The sequence below is a fragment of the Meira miltonrushii genome (genome assembly GCF_003144205.1).
Source record: "Meira miltonrushii strain MCA 3882 unplaced genomic scaffold FA14scaffold_1, whole genome shotgun sequence".
Lineage (NCBI taxonomy): Eukaryota > Fungi > Basidiomycota > Exobasidiomycetes > Exobasidiales > Brachybasidiaceae > Meira > Meira miltonrushii.
Genome location: NW_020289943.1, coordinates 2935818 through 2955393, shown reverse-complemented (window position 1 = coordinate 2955393; position 19576 = coordinate 2935818). Strand labels below are relative to the sequence as shown.

General features: G+C 44.6%; 10 protein-coding genes across 10 annotated transcripts; 5 read left to right on the top strand and 5 right to left on the bottom strand.

Annotated features, from left to right (window-relative positions):
* Positions 1–108: 108 nt before the first annotated feature.
* Positions 109–1641, bottom strand: FA14DRAFT_108685 (uncharacterized protein; the record flags this gene model as incomplete). The annotated part of the gene is made up of 2 exons (XM_025495848.1): positions 109–426; positions 1201–1641. Coding segments are annotated over 2 exons (759 nt in total), but the record flags the coding sequence as incomplete, so codon positions are not given.
* A 453-nt stretch (positions 1642–2094) lies between these two features.
* Positions 2095–3894, top strand: FA14DRAFT_153093 (uncharacterized protein; the record flags this gene model as incomplete). The annotated part of the gene is made up of 1 exon (XM_025497574.1): positions 2095–3894. One exon carries the CDS (start codon positions 2095–2097, stop codon positions 3892–3894), a length of 1800 nt encoding a protein of 599 aa, XP_025358036.1.
* Positions 3895–4249: 355 nt separating this feature from the next.
* On the top strand, positions 4250–5998 carry FA14DRAFT_18387 (MFS general substrate transporter). Its single transcript, XM_025501348.1, has one exon. It carries the CDS (start codon positions 4404–4406, stop codon positions 5952–5954), a length of 1551 nt encoding a protein of 516 aa, XP_025358035.1. The 5' UTR covers positions 4250–4403; the 3' UTR covers positions 5955–5998.
* Positions 5999–6041: 43 nt separating this feature from the next.
* On the bottom strand, positions 6042–6963 carry FA14DRAFT_119710 (NAD(P)-binding protein; the record flags this gene model as incomplete). The annotated part of the gene is made up of 2 exons (XM_025496365.1): positions 6042–6569; positions 6634–6963. 2 exons carry the CDS (start codon positions 6961–6963, stop codon positions 6042–6044), a joined length of 858 nt encoding a protein of 285 aa, XP_025358034.1.
* A 1523-nt stretch (positions 6964–8486) lies between these two features.
* Positions 8487–8768, top strand: FA14DRAFT_117644 (uncharacterized protein; the record flags this gene model as incomplete). The annotated part of the gene is made up of 1 exon (XM_025496243.1): positions 8487–8768. A coding segment is annotated over one exon (282 nt), but the record flags the coding sequence as incomplete, so codon positions are not given.
* Positions 8769–10806: 2038 nt separating this feature from the next.
* Positions 10807–11667, top strand: FA14DRAFT_18315 (PRTase-like protein). Its single transcript, XM_025501287.1, has one exon. The coding sequence runs from the start codon at positions 10925–10927 to the stop codon at positions 11621–11623; it is 699 nt and encodes a 232-aa protein (XP_025358032.1). The 5' UTR covers positions 10807–10924; the 3' UTR covers positions 11624–11667.
* A 43-nt stretch (positions 11668–11710) lies between these two features.
* Positions 11711–14530, bottom strand: FA14DRAFT_163464 (uncharacterized protein; the record flags this gene model as incomplete). Its single annotated transcript, XM_025499822.1, has 2 exons — positions 11711–14193; positions 14278–14530. 2 exons carry the CDS (start codon positions 14528–14530, stop codon positions 11711–11713), a joined length of 2736 nt encoding a protein of 911 aa, XP_025358031.1.
* Positions 14531–15176: 646 nt separating this feature from the next.
* Positions 15177–16742, bottom strand: FA14DRAFT_153087 (DHH phosphoesterase; the record flags this gene model as incomplete). Its single annotated transcript, XM_025497573.1, has 1 exon — positions 15177–16742. One exon carries the CDS (start codon positions 16740–16742, stop codon positions 15177–15179), a length of 1566 nt encoding a protein of 521 aa, XP_025358030.1.
* A 591-nt stretch (positions 16743–17333) lies between these two features.
* FA14DRAFT_177011 (uncharacterized protein) lies at positions 17334–17653 on the bottom strand (the record flags this gene model as incomplete). The annotated part of the gene is made up of 3 exons (XM_025500716.1): positions 17334–17416; positions 17491–17530; positions 17609–17653. The coding sequence occupies 3 exons, from the start codon at positions 17651–17653 to the stop codon at positions 17334–17336; spliced, it is 168 nt and encodes a 55-aa protein (XP_025358029.1).
* A 540-nt stretch (positions 17654–18193) lies between these two features.
* On the top strand, positions 18194–19507 carry FA14DRAFT_107088 (Metallo-hydrolase/oxidoreductase; the record flags this gene model as incomplete). The annotated part of the gene is made up of 1 exon (XM_025495796.1): positions 18194–19507. A coding segment is annotated over one exon (1314 nt), but the record flags the coding sequence as incomplete, so codon positions are not given.
* Between the last annotated feature and the right edge of the window lie 69 nt (positions 19508–19576).

Below are 19576 nucleotides of genomic sequence, written 5' to 3'. Positions count from 1 at the left end.
ATCATGTTGATGATTGGCATAGATATGATAAGATCCTGTTGATGGAATCATGAGAGCGGAACCACCTTCATTCGAATGGATTGTGGGTCTCTTTCCACGCCAAGAGAACCATTGCATAATAATGATTGCATCAAAAATGAGAGTCCCGCCACTCCCTAGTAAGAAAGGCAAGCTTTCCATCAAATATGCCGTCTTTTCTTGCGGGGTATGAGGAGGTGATTGTGCCTTTGGGTTAACGAGAATGCTGATAGAATATAAAAAGTTGCCCGTTGCGGCAGCAATGAAGAGCAAAATACTCAAACCCTGAACGGATTTACGTTGCATATTTGTCCATATTTGTGGTAAACGTGAGGTCATATACAAAATCGTACATGTCCATGCACTTATCCTTCCGATCACACGTTCAAGAGAAGGCGATTCAACGGGCTCGTGCTCGGAAGGCGGTGACAACACATTTCCGAGGCTTATCGGACCCATCCCGGAAGTTCCGGCAGGGAAATTTTGGGAAGGAAGTCCGCCGCCAAACACAAATAGCGAAGCCACGCCCAACAGAACCAATCCCGATTGACGTGCAGATAAAGGTGTCATGTTACCCCTTGTTGAACTGCGACTAAGTGATGGACGAGAAGAATCTTTCCGGCGAACAGGTGACATGACCAAACTTGGATCTCTTCTACTGAAAGGCGAAGGAGGTTGTTCTGCAGCCGTAAATCGTTCTGCATTCTTTGCTTCAATCACACCAGCAGTGCGAACCATTCCACGACCTCGTTGGATGTCGGGAGAATGTAGCTTTGGTGCACCTGCTTCCCCAAAACGGATATTGGGCGTTGAAGTGAATAAATAATCGCTGCTTTGATTGTCGTCTCCGCCTTGAACAGAAGACATACTTGCAAACATATGATCCGGCACTTCATCCTGCTCTTCGCCTTCTTCACTGTCATTATGCTGATCTTTTCCTTGCCGTCCAATCTCACCTTCCGACATTGCTAAAGCCAATGCATGTTTTCTTCGAGCCTCTCTTCTTGCCATGCGTCTCTCTGTCTCAGCGGCAAGTTCAGCGACACTCTTTGCAGCTTCACCTAATGCTCGGTAATTGCTGTCCAGCTCGGTATTCCGACGAAGCAGATTTCTGGTCGTAATCACAGAACCACTCTTTGTCCTTCTTCGATCGCTCGAAATTGGTCTCCTAGTATCGTCTACAGTATGTATCGAATCTATGGAGTTCAACATGCCAGACCTTGTACTCTGTACGCTAGTCCCTCTTTGACTCATATTTGGTCGATCTCCGGCTTGGCCGCTAGACTCGAGAGTTTGCGATCGATAAGCATGTCGGATCTGCCTGGCATGCTTCTCTTTTGCCTTTGCCAATCTGCGATCTCTTTTCCAGTAATAGTAATACTGTATCAGAATACACACGTCAATGCAGCAAAAGTAGGTAGCGACTGCAATTTGAAATGGAAGTTGTTGTGTTAATACGCTTCCGATCAGATTTGTTGCATCGCCAGCCATCCATTGTGCCAAGAAAACAAATGAAAGTCCTTCACAACTTGAATTTTTGTAATTTTCATACAATTGAGGAGATTGTGCAAAAAGCCAAACGACAAAAGATGCCGTTCCGGCTATATTCGAGATTGCCTGACGATCGAAAAGTAGGCGAACATGATCGAAGGCCATCGTAAGAGGGATGAATTGGCCGGCTTCCCCCGTTTGCAGTGATGTGGTTTTGTTGGATGTTGATTAAAGCGACATCGGAAGAAGTGAATGTTGCTATATACTATATGTTTGTGTTGATGGTAAAGAGCATATATCAGGTACAAAGTACAGATAAGGTCGCGGGGGGAGTGCTGCTGCTGCTTATCAACTATAGTGAATGAAACAAGCACGCGTATATAGACTATTATGCATGTACAGTGTGTAGAGTACAGTACACGGCATGATAAGATGTCGCACGCATGTCAGATTTATTTTTGTTGATGCGTCATGCAGGGCGAATGCCTTTCTACACAGCCGCGCTGCGCAACTTTTGTGCCAAAAAATTCTCTCCACTTCTCCTTGCTACCATTACAATCCCTCGTCAATAACCATCAAACAAATATGAGGGCGGGAAGCATTTCAGCTTCGGCAAAGGCATTGGTGTTGCTCTTGCTAAGTTTGGGACTCGTTCAAGCAAAAGATGTACAGGCAAACGAACCAATTTCAGCACCAGAAGTAACTACTCCTAATCAGAACACTATCCCACACATCCCCTCTAATTCAAACACAAATGCCACCCACAAGAATCATTATGGCTTCTTCAATTTGGCAACTTCTGCCGTCGGTTCATTAATGGAAAATGTAGAGCATATCATTGACGATATCCTTCCAGTCGATCTGGACGAATCTTCTGTACTGAGTGGCGGCGGATTTGGTGATGATGGGACCACTCTGGCTTGGGGCGGTAGCACGTTGGAGGTCGTTAAAACACAAGCAAGCTATCTAACCAGAGCAGCTGCTTTCGGTCCTAGGATCGTCGATGAACAAGGTTTGCGAGGTACTTTACTACCCATAAGTGACTTTTATCGAATCTCTCACAAAGACGGCCAAGAAGTTACTGAAGAGAATATCGAAAAACCATTAGCCATCAACAACTTCGGATGTCCATACAAGGGCGGACCAGGATGGAGAGACGATGACGATGAAAATGGAAGTTTGACTGATCCCGAAAAGATCATTGTAGAAAAAGTGACAGCAAAGCCACCTTCTGATTGGATCGCATTGGTGGAACGCGGTGGAAATTGTTCTTTCGTGGCCAAAGTACGAGTCGCACAGGCCTTGGGCGCGGAAGCAGTGGTGGTCGGTGATGCTCCTAGCGAGAACGGGGGACGTGATGGACAGTCGGGTAACGATCCTGGATTGTCAGGTCAATTGGTAACAATGTATGCTCCGGGTGATACGAGTGATGTCATGATCCCGAGCACATTTGTTACAAGACCAAGTTATGTTGATTTGATGAGGCTGATTGATGAACAAGATCAAGAAGATCAAAAGGCTTGTTCTGCTCTCAAAAAGGAAGGTAAAGAGTGTGCCACTCACAAGACCGGACTAAAGGTGATCCTTTGGCGTGATGACATAATGTGGGAATGGCCTTTGATCGATTTAGCCTTTGTGCTATTGATGCTACCTTCACTGATGACCTTGGTTACAATCATCATTCATCGCTTCCGTATGATCAGACAGAGAAGAAGGGAAAGGGCCCCTGAAATTGCCGTTCTCAATTTGCCTTGTCTGATTTGGCGTGGAAATGGACAACCATGGGAAAAGGTTGAAGATGCACAAATGGTGGGCGATCAATCGGGTACAAAGGATTCAAATGTAAGTCAAAATATCCTCTCACGCACTTCAGCACAATTAACAGCATTCTGGAATCGCATACGAGGAGGACAAACGAGACAGGACATGGAATTGGGCGGAAACAATGGTGAAGGATCGCCATCTCCCTCTGCAGATGAAGCGGGTCCATCTACTTTGCCAGCGACTTCCTCTGCCAATGGAACGATGAAACCTTTAAAGACTGTTCCAGTCGCACCACCTGCACCACCACCGGATCGAACATACTACAGTTGCGATGAATGTGCAATTTGTCTTTCGGATTTCGTTGATGGTGATTTGGTTAGGGTGTTACCGTGTGGACACGTTTTCCATTTGCCAGAGATTGATTCATGGTTAACGAGGGTGAAGAAGTTTTGTCCGATCTGTAAACGAGATATCACAGTTCTTCCCCCACCTGCCCCACCAATTCCAGGAACAAATACTGCTGCTGCTACTACATCATCACCACCGACGACATCTATGTTACCCAATGAAGAGCAAGAGAATGAGACTGAGTCTCTACTTGTTCCTAATCGTCAGGTGTAAATTGTGTTTTCTATTTCTTCTGTATTGTATATCACTGCTCCCAGCTCTCAATCATTTGCTTTTATCTTTAAGACTGGATGTCTATTCAGACAGTCTCAACGCTTCTTTGCAGTATTGTTTCCTTGTCTTTATGCCATGCACTTGGACCTTATTATCCGAAATGAAATGCATGATCTGACGGCTATTTCGCCGAAAAAAAGAGGGGCAAAATCATGCGGTATTGTGCTTATACTCGGACGGAGATGCGTACCTTGGACCGCACTAAGTTTTTAGCGTCTTACTCTGCGCGGAGTTCAATGAACCTGAAGTGAAATAAAGATAAAGGCAATAAAGCAGTGAAAAGTTTAAAATAAGACAAGATCGTCCGACAATATTCCCACACAAACTCTAAAAAGAGAGTCTATCTCGTACCTGCAAGAGATTGTTCTGTCAATAATACAAAATACAGCATGTATTCAGCAAACTGAATTACCCACTTTCTTTTATCAACCATCAACCACATTCAAATCATGTCCAGCACAGAAAAGTTTAATGGCGAAAATGACGCCAGCTCCGATGGCAAGGAAGGGCCAATTAGCGAACATTCGCAACAACAACAACAACCAACAACAGCATTTGGCAAACTTAAAGGATTCTATGGCAATCCTATGTCTCAAATTGCATTGATTGGTTTCTGTTGCTTTTTATGTCCGGGTATGTTTAACGCTCTAAGTGGTATTGGGGGAGGTGGTCAACTGAATCCAAGAGTCAGTTCAAAATCCAATACGGCCTTAAATGCAGTCTTTGCCGGTGCATCGTCATTTATCGGTACATTCCATAACAAACTTGGTACTCGTTTAACTTTATTTTTGGGTGCATGCGGTTATCCACTTTATATCGCTTCTTTCTTATGTTATAATCATACACAAAACGAAGGTTTTGTTATTGCAGCAGGTGCAATTTTGGGTTTTTGTGCTTCGTTATTTTGGTCTGCACAAGGAGCGGTGATGTTAAGTTATCCGTTGGAACAAGATAAATCAAAGGCATTCGCATTGGTCTGGGTGATTTTCAATCTTGGTGCCGTGATTGGAAGCGCAATCGAATTGGGCCTCACATACAACTCAACTGCTTCAACTCTCAGTGATGGTGTGTATGTGGCCTTTTTGATTTTGACATTGCTGGGAGCTTGCTGTGCTTCCCTCTTGAAAGCACCTTCCTCGATGATACGATCTGACGGTACTCGTGTCTATGTTCCACCCCATACAACATGGAAGAAGGAGTTCGTTGGATTGTATCGTTTGGTCAGAACGGATTATTGGGTAATCTTTTTATTCCCTCTCTTCTTTTCATCAAATTTCTTCTATACATGGCAACAACAAGATTACAACGCTCCTCTATTCACCCTGCGAGCACGTTCTCTCAATTCGATGTTATATTGGATGGCACAAATGGTGGCAGCCTATTTGTTCTCTTTCGTCTTAGATTCCAAAACATTATCAAGACCAAAACGTATTTGGATCGGTTGGGGAGTCGTCTTCACTGTTATGTGGGCCGTTTGGGGCGGTTCATATGCCAAGCAAATCCAATACACACGTGCTGATGTGGTGGCAAGCTTGGGAAGTGTTCCTGATCCGATTGACATTTTGCCATCCAGAAGGTATGCAGGACCTGCTCTCTTGTATGCTTTCAGTGGATTTTTCGATGCGGTTTGGCAATCGTTTGCTTATGCTTTGATGGGAGCTTTTTCGAACGATATGTCCAAATTGGCATTCTTGGCTGGATTCTATAAATCAATTCAATCTGCCGGTGGTGCGACGGGTTTTGCGATGGATTCGGCAAGTGTGCCATACATGACAATCATGGCTGTCACATGGGCGTTGTGCGCTGCGGGTTTGGTGATCGCCTTACCTGTTTTGATGTTCAGAGTGACAGAAAGTACAAATCCTCTAACAGAAATCACTGCACCTGGTCGTGAAGAAGAAGTGAAAAAGGCAGCAGAGGAAGCGATCGAAAGAACCGGCGTCGTTCCAGCCCAATTACGTCAGATGGAAAAAGAGGAAGGTATCTCATTGGGTGTATGAAACAGGACAATATTTCTCTCTTCTAGTTGCTAATGCGAATTGCTCGTATCCCACCGCATTTTCTCTTCTTTGTACAGTACAGCTCCCCTATTTCTTGGAAATTGTGTCTAATTTGAATCGTCTGGTTAATGCCCTATCACGCAAAAACGGCGGGAAGTAGTATGTCAACCAAGTAATGGTTGATAATTCTCCATAAGTCAAATAAGATCTTCGTCTCCAAGCAGGAGCAGATAAGGAAGCTCTAATGGCTTTTGCCAAATCTGATGAAGGGGTACATTTACCGACTTGACTATAATTTGTCCTTGCACTGATTGCATCTTTGGCACCATAAAATGGCGAATCAGGTGTTGGGTAGGTTGCTGTTTCTAAAGCTTGCTTTCCGAATCCACTTTTAATTTTTCCCGGGGCTACGCATAAGACATGAATGCCCATCGGAGCAAGTTCGATACGTAAAACATCACTTAAACTGTGAACTGCAGCTTTGGAGTTCGAATAGGCTGCCGATAAGGGTAAATGAGCATACCCAGCAACTGAACCAATATTCACGATTGCTCCTTTACGACGTTTTGCCATATGAGTGGCCACTTCTTGTGACACACGAAGTAGACCAAAATACTGCATTTCAACAAAAAGTCAGCAATAATCTAGACAATCAAAACCCCTTCTGATTTCTACTCACATTCACTTCGAAAGTTTGTCTGTACTTTTCGATCGGTACTTCAATGGCCAAGCCTGCTGCTGCATTTACGCCGGCATTATTGACCAAAATGTCAATTTGACCAGATTCCTCAATGATTTTTTGAACGGCTGATTTGACAGTTTCTTCTTTTGTAACATCAATCACGATAGGATGAATTCTTGTATCTTTTGCCAATGATCCCAATGCTTCTAATTTACGTACTCCTGCATATACGATTGCACCATTTTGTGCGTATTCCGTACAAATTGAAGCACCAATTCCACCTTCGGTAGAGCCTGTTACGAATACGACAGTCTTTTGTGATGACATCTTTGTGTTTGTGATGATATGGACAAGAGAAGGTCAGGGATTGAATCTTCCTTTTCCCCACTTTCAATGCAGTTACATGCAGCGGATAGTCCGCTTTTCAAAGATACCTGTTTAAGCACAGCACACGCATTATCTTATTTGTACGCCGCCCTGGTTGGGCGTAAGAGGTAGCCGCACGCGTAAGTGCACAGTGATGTATATGTGGTGAAAGATGAAAATGCAGATTAAAATGGCATTAAAGCGTGGATGGGTTCCTGTCTAACACAATACCATCACCCTATTTAAATTGTACTTATACGATATGATATCCAACAAAGAAGGGATATGAACAAAAGATGGAAATTCAAGATACACCTAGAGAGGATGGACATGTTCCTCTTCTAGAAACACCAAAAGAAGAAGTGAATGGGGAGGCAATCATTGAAGAGCAAGCAGTCACACAAAATGTTGAGGAAATTCCGCCTACCAGCAATGGGAAACCTGATGAGATGGAAGTGGAAAATAACACCAATGAAGAGCAAGCTGTACAAGCACCCATTGTAGCAGAAGAGAAGCCAAGGTCATCACTTCGAACAAAGACGGACGAACCGATCAAAATGCATATACTACGAATCATCAATGCACAACGAAAGAATGACGCAGAAGTCAGCAAACCCCATCCAATTTGGACAGATGTCGTACAAGCAAATCTTAAGATCGCAAAGTCAGCCACAGCGACAGAGTGTAAACCTGTATTTCGGGGCCATTTAAGCATTGCCGAATTGGATGTTCCCCGAAAGATAGGACCAGAGATGAGCGAACAAATGCATGCCCGGCTGACATTACGACTACAAAAACATCGAAAGAAGATGTCCGTCAAAACTCAAAGGCTACGTGACACGTACAAAAAGCTACACAAACGATGGCGAGTACACTGCGATCGATTGGACAACATTGAAGATGCACGGCAGAATGAGGATGACCTGGAAAATTCTATCGGACCTAAGTTGCCCGATACCGCTAAAGAAGATGGTGATGGTGTAGCTCAATCGGCTGACACGCATATTGAAAAGACTGACATTTCACTATCAAACGGGGACAAGGACACAGTGATGGTCGAAAAAACCTCAGTAGAAGTTCCATCCTCCCAACAGGCAAATGCTGATGTTGTGGTAGACCGAATATCCGCAACAGTTACGCAACATGAAGACGGCGGTCATCGACGAAGCATTACAATGTCATCGACAAATTCATCTGCCAAAAGTGGACAGATGCTCTCGTCTATGCAATCGAATGCGCCAACATCTACGATTTTACCATCTTCGGGAAATTCGATGACCCGTTCTAATCGACGCAATACACAAAGCAGCGGCGGTTTGGTGGGCTTCGGGGATGCTGTACGATCAGAAGCAGAGTTTCTGGAAATTTTAGCCTCTCTGGAAAGTGCAGACATGCAAGATCCCAGTATGCGTGCTGCCCGTACCACTGCAGTGGAACCAGACATGATCTTGGATAGATGGTCATCAGCGGTAGCAAATGGATTGATGGATGAAGATCAAGACGGTGATGCAGAAGAACTGTATCTCGGAACAAAGGACAAGGGTTGGGGAAAAAGTGTTTATGATGATGATAACGGGTTCGTTGCTGATCCAAAAGCATTCTATGAATCCGATTTCGACCCGGACTTCTGGTCCGAAGAAGAAATGACGATTTTTGCCAGACGATATTCCTTATTCCCGAAACAGTTTGGCAAAATCGCTGCATCGTTACCACAGAAGACAACCGCTCAATGTGTCGCATACTACTATCTCACGAAGAAGGAAGATGGTCATGATTACAAAGCGTTATTGAATTCACGTAATCGTGATCGAAGACGAAAGACCCGACTCGTCAAACCTAAGAAGGGTCGTGGAAGTGCGTTGATGGCAGATTTGAAAGCAGCAACAGTAGAAGGGCCGGTTTCGTCGGCTATTGACGATGACGATGCATCACCTACTACACCCGTTTCACCTAATGCTATCCCTGCCACAGCTCGTCGTTCAGCCAGTGGAGCGGGTCGTGGCCGGAGTGCACAGGGTCAACGCAAACAGATGACCGGAATGAAAGGCTCGAATGATTCTGATCTTAGCAATACACAGATGTCTTCTGGTAAATCGATCGATGGTACAATGTCCACCTCAAAGCGTCCTCGCGGAGCTCGTGCAAAGGGTGCAGTATTGGTCGAGCCAAACGTAGAAATTATCGTTCCAGCACAACAAGGGGGAAATGTGGACGAAACGATATTAGCAGGAGGGACAATGAAAACATCTGTTGACGATCCCAATACGAAGCAACGCATTCGTCAACCGACGTCATCGTATTGGTCAGTAGCCGAACGAACCCAATTTTTGCGGTCACTGTCCATTAATGGAAAGGACTGGGATAGCGTTGCTCAGAATCTGTCTACAAAATCAGCTGCTCAAGCAAGGAATTACTTTGCACGTAACGAGAAAGAAGCAGACTTTGTCGAAGCGATCAATCTTGCTAACGAACAGGCAGGTAAGCCATTGGAAGAACGAATTGAAGCCGCTGACAAGCTGATGCATAGAAGAGCATTGCTTTCGAATAGCGAGCCACCGAGCATGCATTCTTCCATTCCGCCAATAGTCGAATCTGAAGCACATCCTGAGCTCTTACAGGAACCTTCTGCACGTTCAGGTTTAAATATTAATTCCCTGTTGAATTCTGATGGTGACGCAAATTCGGCTCGAAGTGCAAGACGTGCATCGGCGCAGGAGTGGTTCGGCAATGAACAACCGCCACCTTCAGCGAGCTATTCGCATCCAGCTCAACCTCCATACCGATCAACATCACCTTACGATCAAGTTCGAATGCCGTCAAGGGAAGGTTCATACGTACCTCCGTCATATGGTGTTGCACGCATGGACAATGCATATCGCAGTATTGAAGCACGTCATCAAAGCTTAGAACCATCGTCAAGGTATCCTGCCGTTCGATCACCTACTGCATTCACCTCAATGCCGCCCAGTCGATATCAGCAAAGAGAATACGAGAGTATTCCTTCCCGGTATGAAAATATTTCCAGTAGTAGAGGCATTCCAGAATTACCGCCAAGTCGGAGAGAATTGGAGCAAGATTGGCGTGGTGGACATTCACAGTTTGCTTATGAAACTTCAGCCATCCCTCGAGCTCAATCCAGTATAAGGGATGATCCACGAGCATCAATGATGCCGCCACCTCCTTCTTCAACGACATCAGACCAAAGATTCACAGCAGCACGACCATATGCACCTTCGCGTCCAGCAAATCTAGAGTATTCCCGTCCGACGCCGGAATATTCTCGTCCAGGCTCAGAGTATCCTCGTCCAAATTCTTCGTATGGGTATCCGGAATATGATTCAAGGGGACAATCCAATTTACGGCGGTCATCAGAAGTGTATGATTCAGGTAGATATGGTCGAGAAGAATCACTTCATATTCGATCTCATCAAAGTCCACTTCATGCCACTTCTCCTACACCACCTCCACCACCTTCTCAAACAACCCATCATTCACCTTTGATGGCTTCTCAAAGACATTATATGGATCAAGGACCTTATCGAAGTTCTATGCAAGGTCGAACGGGTGAGAATCCTTTACCAGATCAGATGCAAAGACCGTCTTTTGATCGTCGCACACCACCTCCAACCCTTCCATCCCCTCATTCATCCTTTTTTGGAAGACGATATGATGATCGTCATAGATGATGCTTAGATTGTATCTATACTATACCTAATCATCGTGAGAGTAAATTGTACAATTATGGTGCTGTAAAAAGAAGCCGCGGCTCAGATCCCGTTAAATCTCGTATCATAGCTATCTCTAAGTATTTAGCCTAATTTAATTTAAGCTTTTCTACTGAACGAGCCCCCGCCGCGTTCTACTGATCAGGCACACCAGATCAATCTGTCTTTCCTTCTGGCAACCATCATCATCGCACAACATGGCTTCCACTTCTGCAACATTACCCTCTGCAACCACTGCTCCTACCACAGGACCACCACTTCCGCCCAACAGTACAAGACTTCCACAAACGGCACAATTAGATGCTCTTTTAACTATCATTCGCGATAAAGGAACGAGTAGAAGTGATTTCATCTTTTATTCCGATCGAATTATTCGACTTTTGGTAGAAGAAGGTTTAAATCATCTTCCAACACTTGAAAAAACTGTTCAAACGCCAACAGGATTGCCGTACAAAGGCGTTTCGTTCGAAGGAAGAATTTGCGGTGTTTCAATCTTACGTGCGGGAGAAGCAATGGAAAGTGGATTACGTGAATGTTGTAGAAGTGTAAGGATTGGTAAAATTTTAATTCAACGTGATGAAGAAACTGCAAAACCAAAGCTTTTCTATGCAAAATTACCAGAAGATATTTCTCAACGATGGGTTCTTCTCTTGGATCCAATGTTGGCAACGGGTGGATCTGTAATGCAAGCTATTGATGTTTTACTGCAACAAGGCGTTCCACAAGATCGGATCTTGTTTTTGAACTTGGTTGCAAGTCCAGAAGGATTACAAGCCGTTTACAAGAAATTTCCACAAGTGCGTGTCATTTGTGGCTGGGTAGATGATGGCTTGGATGAGAACAACTATATTGTCCCAGGGTTGGGAGATTTTGGGGACAGATACTGGTCTTCTTGAACGGAATGGAAAAACACACAGCACACACAAAAATCATATTCGTACATTAGCACATCATTTAATTTTACATTTTGCTCAGGGTATCTTCTATGTGTGTTTCTCTAAAGCTTGCAAGTGTGTCAAGGTCGAACTTGCCTTTTCCAGTACCTTTTCTGGCATTCCCGCTAATTTGGCAATGTCCAATCCATGTGATTCTCGATTGAGTCCAGGTCGAATACGATGTGAGAATTGCACATTGCCATCTTCAGTCTTTTCCAAATCTGTGCAAAAATAATCTACGCCTTTTTCTCCTTCAAGCAAATCGGCAATTCCATGCAAATGCGTTGCAAACAAGCACTTGCATTGGATATCGGCAACCAATTGATGAGCTGTTGCATAAGCCAAAGCTGTTCCGGCAGTGTATGATGTTCCACGTCCAAGCTCATCACAGACGATTAGGCTACGTTTGGTGCTTCGTCTCAAGAATTGAGCCACTTCCAACATTTCCACCATAAAAGTAGATCGATCAGCATGAATTGCATCATGAGCACCAATTCTTGAAAAAATTTGATCAATCACGCCGATCGAACAATTCTTTGCAGGTACAAAGCTTCCTACTTGTGCCAAGATGGCAATAATGGCAACCATACGTAAAAGTGTACTCTTTCCTCCCATGTTGGGTCCTGTGATTAGATGGAGTCGACTTTGTGCGTTCATATAAATATCATTTGGCGTAAAGGGTCTTGATGTGCCTGTAGATTGATCGTTGCCTTTTGGCTGCAGTAAAGATTGCTCAACACCTAAGTGTCTACCGCCTTCGATCTTGAGCTCGTCACCATCATGTACAACAGGTCGTACAAGGTTCAACTCTTGTGCCAATGTTGCAAATCCTGCCAAAACGTCCAGCTCATGCATTAGTGCTGCATTCTTTCGAATCCTCGGCATATCGGTCAACACTTCCAATCGTAGTCGCTGCAGCTCCACCGCTTCTTTCTCTTGCAATTCTTGTTCGATTCGTGTTAAACGACCGCCAATGCGTGTGAACTGTGAATGATAATATGTACGTGTAGATTTGCTCTTGTATGCCAATGTCATCTCTTCTTCCATTTGTGCTAACTTGCTTGCCTCTCGAACATCACTCACATGAACAACGTACCCTTGACCTAACAAGAAACGTAGCGAAATCTTCTCGCCATACTTTTCGCGTAACTCGTTTTGTAAGATGGCAGCTTTACGACGAAGCATGAGATGCTCTTTGGTGAGCACACTTAGTTGCTCCGATGAATTAGGACGGATCAGATGCTCAAACGGTGGACCCCATCGTCGACTTTGCTCGTGATCATCATCTTGCTGGGTAGGAGCCGTTGCCCGTTTTCGTCTGGGAACCTTTTGTAGAGATACATTTCCAGTCGGACGTGAAACATCTTCTTGTGCTAGATTTTCCTCCATTTCCCTTGCTCGATCTTCTTGAGCTCGAAGACGTTTCTCAATCACGTTCTCGTCTATTGCATCACCTAGTCTCTGACCTAAAAGGGTAACATCCTCAAATGCGTTGACAACATCTTGCAATTTTGTCCATCCTTCTTTTTCTTGTTCGGAAATGGGGGATGACATATTGATCTCCGTCTTGATCTGCTGTACAAGATCGGCACTTAATCTTGCGAAATCACGAACTTCCAACAGGTCCTGTTCATCGTTACGTGATGTCAAGATACGCTGTAGCGCACGATGAATATCGCCTGCTCGCTTTTTCAACGTCCAGCGAAGATCGTGCGACATAAAGCCATGTTGATGAAAGAGCCCGACCAAAGCCTGTCTTCGATGAATAAGTGGTAAGGACTTGCTTGGAGAAGTGAGCCATTGTGCCAATAATCTAGCGCCTCCTTTCGTGACCGTTCTCCGTATATGAGATAATAAACTGCCTTTTGTGCTCAATTGTGAGAATGCATTCAAAGCAACTTCATCGCGTCTTTGTGTTGTACTGATTTCCAAAGCTGATAGTGTACTTGCATCAATTGTCATCACATCATCACGTCTGCGCCGGTTCACTCCTGCAGCTTCTGGCAATCCGGTCCAATCTTCTACATTGTCCATTGAGAAGTCCAACAGTCGTGTCCGTAAGTGTGCAGTAAGAATCTGTACAGCAAGATTCTCTGTCTCGTCTCCATCCTTCAGCATTTCTGAGTTCTCCTCAAGTTGTTGCTCTAAGGAGGTAAACGAGATGTACACCTTTGCTGGATCCAAGGCTTCCCAAAGCGGGCCATCTTTGATCACAAAATCTGAAGGATCAGATGAATCCCTATCGCCGTTCTGGTTATTGTGTGTAAAGACATTTGGCTGAAGAACAATTTCAATCGGATTCAGACGTGCCAGTTCGTCTCGCATGCTTTGCTCATCATGACAAATTGTTGTTCCAAAATCCGCCGTACTGACATCCAACCAAGCCAAACCAAATTGATTTGCATGCTTGCCCTTTGCAACGCTGACGATCCAATTGCTACTCAATGGATCCAAAAAAGTTTCGTCGATCAATGTGCCTGGACTGACTACACGTGTCACCCTTCTCTTGATGACGATTTTATCGTGTGTCACTTGTGGAATCGTAGAAGGAGCGAAAGGATTGGTAGCATGATGATGTCGATTAGATACATATCCTCCTGCAGTACGTGTTACACCGGTTATGGAAGAGGTAATCTCTTTGAATTCATCACAAATTGCAATCAACTTTCTATGATCGATCACCAACATTTTCAAATATTTTTCCAATTGTACGATCGGGAAGCCGGCCATAGGAACAGTTCTGCCACCCCATGTTCTCGTTGCCAATTTGATATTGACCAAACTTGCAAGAATAGGTGCTTGATCAAAGTATGACTCATAAAATCCTCCCACTCGTGTCAACAGGATGCACGATGGAAATTTGGCCATATTGATCAACACATCTTTTGCAAGCGGAGGCCACGATTGACCATTCGGTCCCAATTCTTTGGCTCTCGGTGCGTCAAAGTCACCATCATTTTCGTCTGAGGATATTTTCTTTGTAGTTCTCTTGCCTTTTCCTGTTGATTTCTTCCCGTCTGTTGTCCTTTTGGCTGCTTTTTTGGGTGACTGTGTGGTAGTGGCTTGACTTTGAGGTGCTTCAATTTTGCTTATGGATTGTCCTATAATGACTTCTTCGGGCCACTCATGAAAGTGTGCCTCGTCACGTATCCTTGCACAAGTATGAAACGAAGATAGACCCCTCTGAATACATTGCCCGTTCCTATTCCTTACCAACACCCTGGTTCCTCCCCGCAAGATGGTCCACATCTTGACCTTTGGTGGTTGAGAAGAAAGTACATTATATGTTTATGTCCGGACGCATTGGCCTTTCTTGCATTAGCGGGGAAATTTTAGCTGCTTTGAGTGAAGGTGTAAAACCGTTGTGAGTGACACACGAACAGTGAGCAACACTATAAAAACTCCAGTCTTTAGAGAAGTCATCATCACTGGTTGGATATATTGATAAGCTGATGCATACAAAGTCTATAGAATAAAAAGATTAAGCTATACTAATACAAATCATCAACACCATTCACTTGATTCGCGATCCAGATGCCAATTTGAGAGAATGCAAAACAGCAGGAAGATAGATCTTTCTACTTGCTCTTGCATTTCTTTGACGCCAGACGGCAATCCATACTTTTGCATCGGACTCGTTCAAGATGGTACATTGGCCATCCTTTTCCAATCCGCCAACACGTTCACGTTTGCCCGTACTTTCTATCCTTCGACTACCTTTCCAGGGCGCTTCCAATTCCAACTTTTGACTTTCATCGCCTCCCAAAGATGCAGAATATGCATCCTCTTCTAAACCTTTCACGAGACCAGGGAAGAGGCTTTGTCCTTTGGATGGCTTTTGCAGATATGCCAACACCAGCTCACGGCGATGTTTGCCATTCTTCTTGCGTTCTTCCAACGTTCCCGTTTCTGCTAACTCACGGAAGCTTGTTCCAACAACGGCAACGTCCAACTTCCTCTCATTCATCCACTCGCGTAACGCTTTCCAATATCCGTTCCAGCGATCTTCTCCGTCTCCATGACGTTCATGAACCCAATCGCTCAATCCGACAGGCACGCTCGAGAAACCAGCTCGGATCGAATCCGTAGCACTTGTACCAACGTTTGCAACTGATTCTTTGTAATCTCTTCGTAAAAGATCGTGCGTGTTCAATCTTGAAACGTCCAGCTTCTTCTCTGATAAAATTTCAAAATATTGCGTTGCTGCTTGCAAGACTGTTTTGGTATCCGCTTGAGAAACGTGCAATTCTCCTTGTTCTTCCATATCAGCTTGAATAGTTGCACCGCTAAACTTCTCCAAACCACTCACTTGCACTGCTGTTTGTACGAATGAGTTTCTTTGGGATGATCCAAACGTGGATCTTTCCAAGAGAATGTTAGCCGCTTCCAAGTCTACTTCAGTAGCTTTGCCTCTTGGAGCAGGACGCAAGTTATCTGTATCAATCAAGATAGCTGCCAATGCAATATCTGCCAAGGATGCCGGAAGCTCTTTGAGCTGGGTTGTACCTTTAAAGATATCCACAACCACACTTGCAGCACTTCCAATAGCTCCGTTCTCAGGTCCACGTAAGATACGAATTTTTGCATCCTTATGCGCTCCGTCATCAGCGTGGTGGTCAATGACAACCTCTACCAGCTTGTCAAATGTACTGTAGGGTTGCCAAGTTGAGCTTAGCTTGGGATGATCTACCAATCCGAGCAATAAGTCAGATCTTTGTGCCAATACGTCCATCTTGGGAAGATCGTCCATAAACAACAGGCTATCTTGGGAGATATTCAAAAGCGAAAGTAGAAATTGGTTCTCCGCTCGTAAAGGTAAATCACGTCTCTCTTGTTGGACCAATGGTGCAATGATTGTGGCTTTTGGGAAAGCATCCGAGTATTTCTGGTCACCCTCACTGATCGCTTTCGATAACAGGTAAGATGACAAGATTGCTGATGACATACTATCCGTATCACCAGCTTCATTGCCCATGATTAGAAGAATGGGAGCGTTTTCATCCTGTTTGCTTGAGCTGAGTCTGTCTAGAACTGCCTTCTTCCTCTCAGATAGATCATCGGCCAGCACAAACGATGACATTGTTGCTGTGTTTGGCTGTGCAGCAGGAGGTTCAAGTTGAGGAGTGGTGACTGGAGTGGCTGCTGCGATCGTGGTTGTAAGGGAAAGGAAAGAGTGATTGTTGGTTGCTAATGTAGGCTGATGACCCCAACGTATGGCCGAAAGACGAACAGATATTCCGTCAAAAAGGTAAAGGGTCAATCCAAAAATGCAAACAAATGCCAGCAATCGAGAAGGTCGTAAAAAGGTAAAGATTGTATATTGCCTTCGCATAAATACTAGTAAGCCAAGAAAGGATGATTTACCTTTCCTGAAGGTATCCGAATCCAAAAAGAGATGTCCTATTCGATGGTTGAGAAGGAGTAGAAGTAGTACAGAAACAAGAAACATTCTTATATGCCACAAATGAAAAGTTCTAGCGCGGCTTTAAGACTTTTTCATTGTGCCTTTCTTTTGCTCACGCGTGCGGTACCTTAACCTGTGTACCTTGAACAGCCTTTTGTTGCACGCCATCCTGTTGATGGAATTGTCAAACTGCCCCGCAAGTTGTAAAGTCACAGCACTCGAGGGTGATAATTGTTGATTATTGATACAGTACAAAGGTTGAAAGCCTCATTTAGGGCCAGGAAGCAATTTTTCGTTCGGGTGTAGCTTCCTCTGTTCTTCGCCAAGAAACATTCGTTTGAATAAGACGACTGAATGAGAAGGAGGGGGGGTGAAATGTTAAGATAAAATGTCTCCTTTGCACATGCTCATCCCCGAAACATACCACTTGTTGCAACCAAAACAGGAAAAGTGACTACCATAACCTAATATTCCATCACGAAAAGGTCAGTTCAACAAAAAGCTCCGATGGCGGTGCATCTGCTTTAGCCAATGCTACTCACCCGTATTCTCTGTTGATCTGGCGTCAATTTAGGTTTAGGTGGCATTGTTCAAGAGGAGGTAGGCGTATTAAAGGAAGATCATCGATGAATGAATGCTCAAGAAGAAAAAGGTGCTGCTCTGTTGTTATTAGCGTATTATTGTTACGGATAAGATACGCGTTTAAAGAGAAACAGGGGGAAAGCCACACTTGATTGCAGCATATATGAAATCGTGATGGTGGAGGCAGATTTCTGTTAGTATTGATCATCTGTTCATCCATCTCTATTCAAACAATTTGACATGCTCTATATCCAAAGATGACAGAGGAAAGCCCTTCAAATGTTCCATTACGTGCTGTGATTCATCGCAGACATCACATCAAACCACCTCCTCATCACGTAGTCTCACCAGCAAATAGCACCGGACAAACAATCTTGGACAATATACCCCTGCTTCCATCATTTCTACCTCCCAAGCAGCCAGAACAACTTTACAGCTCCGAAAAGACGTCCGTGTTTCTTTACGCAGGGCCCGGGTCATCGCGTTCGGACAAAGACGACAAACAAGCATCCCCCGAAATACCATCTCCAAACCCTGGTGAAAATTTGGTTCGGATCGGATTTCAGAATCCATGGGATAGCTGGCATAAGCCCACGCTATCAGAAGTATGGAATGGATTGCGTTGGACACAACAGGGAGAAGAGCCAAAGCATAAAGGCCATACCGAATTCGAGGCCTATCGTACTGCAATCGAAGAAGCGAGAAGGAAAGAATCAGGTCAGGCGAGCGAGCAAGAGGATGAGTCAAAGGGCACTCTGAATGCCTCTCAAGAGCATCTACTACCTTCAAAGGACGCAGGCGAATTGAAGGAATCCGATCTTGCAATCCACAAGCCAGACTTTTCCCAATCTCCGGATGATGCCACTTCAGTCAAAGCTACTTGGCTAGGACATGCGACTGTATTACTCCAGCTACCATCTTCCAAAGCCAATCCATCAAGCGAGCCCATACGAATCCTTTTCGATCCAATCTTCTCTCACAGATGTTCTCCAACGCAATACATTGGGCCATCAAGACTATATCCTGCCCCGTGCACAGTTGCCGATTTGCCAAAGATTGACGCTGTTTGCATCAGCCATTCACATTACGATCATTTGGATTACGATAGCATCATTCAGCTATGGCGTGCGAATGTTGAGGGAATTCGATTCATCGTTCCTTTGGGCAACAAAGCATGGTTTTTGGGACTTGGTTTGAATATTGACGAAGAACGTGTATCGGAATTGGATTGGTGGGACGAAGTATGGTTGACCCAGGAAGGGCGACAAGACGAAGGAAGGAAAGCTAGAGTCATCTGTACACCTGCACAACATGGATCAGGGCGATACGGATTTGATGCTAGCAGAAGTTTGTGGAGCAGTTGGACGATCGAATACACGCATACATCCCAACAAAAACCCTTCCGGGCTTTCTTTGGTGGCGATACAGGCTTTCAATTTCATTCTTCCTCTCCTCAAGCGACTCGATATCCAACATGTCCTGCATTTGCTGAAGTGCAGAAAGAGCTCGGCTCGCCACACCTTAGTTTTTTGCCAATCTCAGTCGGTGCGACATTTAACTTTGTCAAGTCGTACGATGCTCTTGGTGTCGTGCCAGAAATGGATGGAGGATTGACGGGAGCTAATCATATGACTCCGTTTGATGCAGTAAGGGTTGCAAAAATCTTGGCCGGTGAACCAGGTGAAGAAGATCGTCAGCCAGATCAAAGTTCGGGTCAGCAAAATGGATTTGATATACCTCAGCAATCTGTTGTCATGGCGATCCATTGGGGCACATTCGTAAGCGGAATGGATGAAATTCGAAGATCGATGCACGATTTGGAATCTGCATGTGCAGTGCAAGATGTTTTATATGCTCGACAGTACGATCACAGGACTAGAAAGGATACAAAGGGAATTATCACATTCGCATGCATCGACCATGGACAA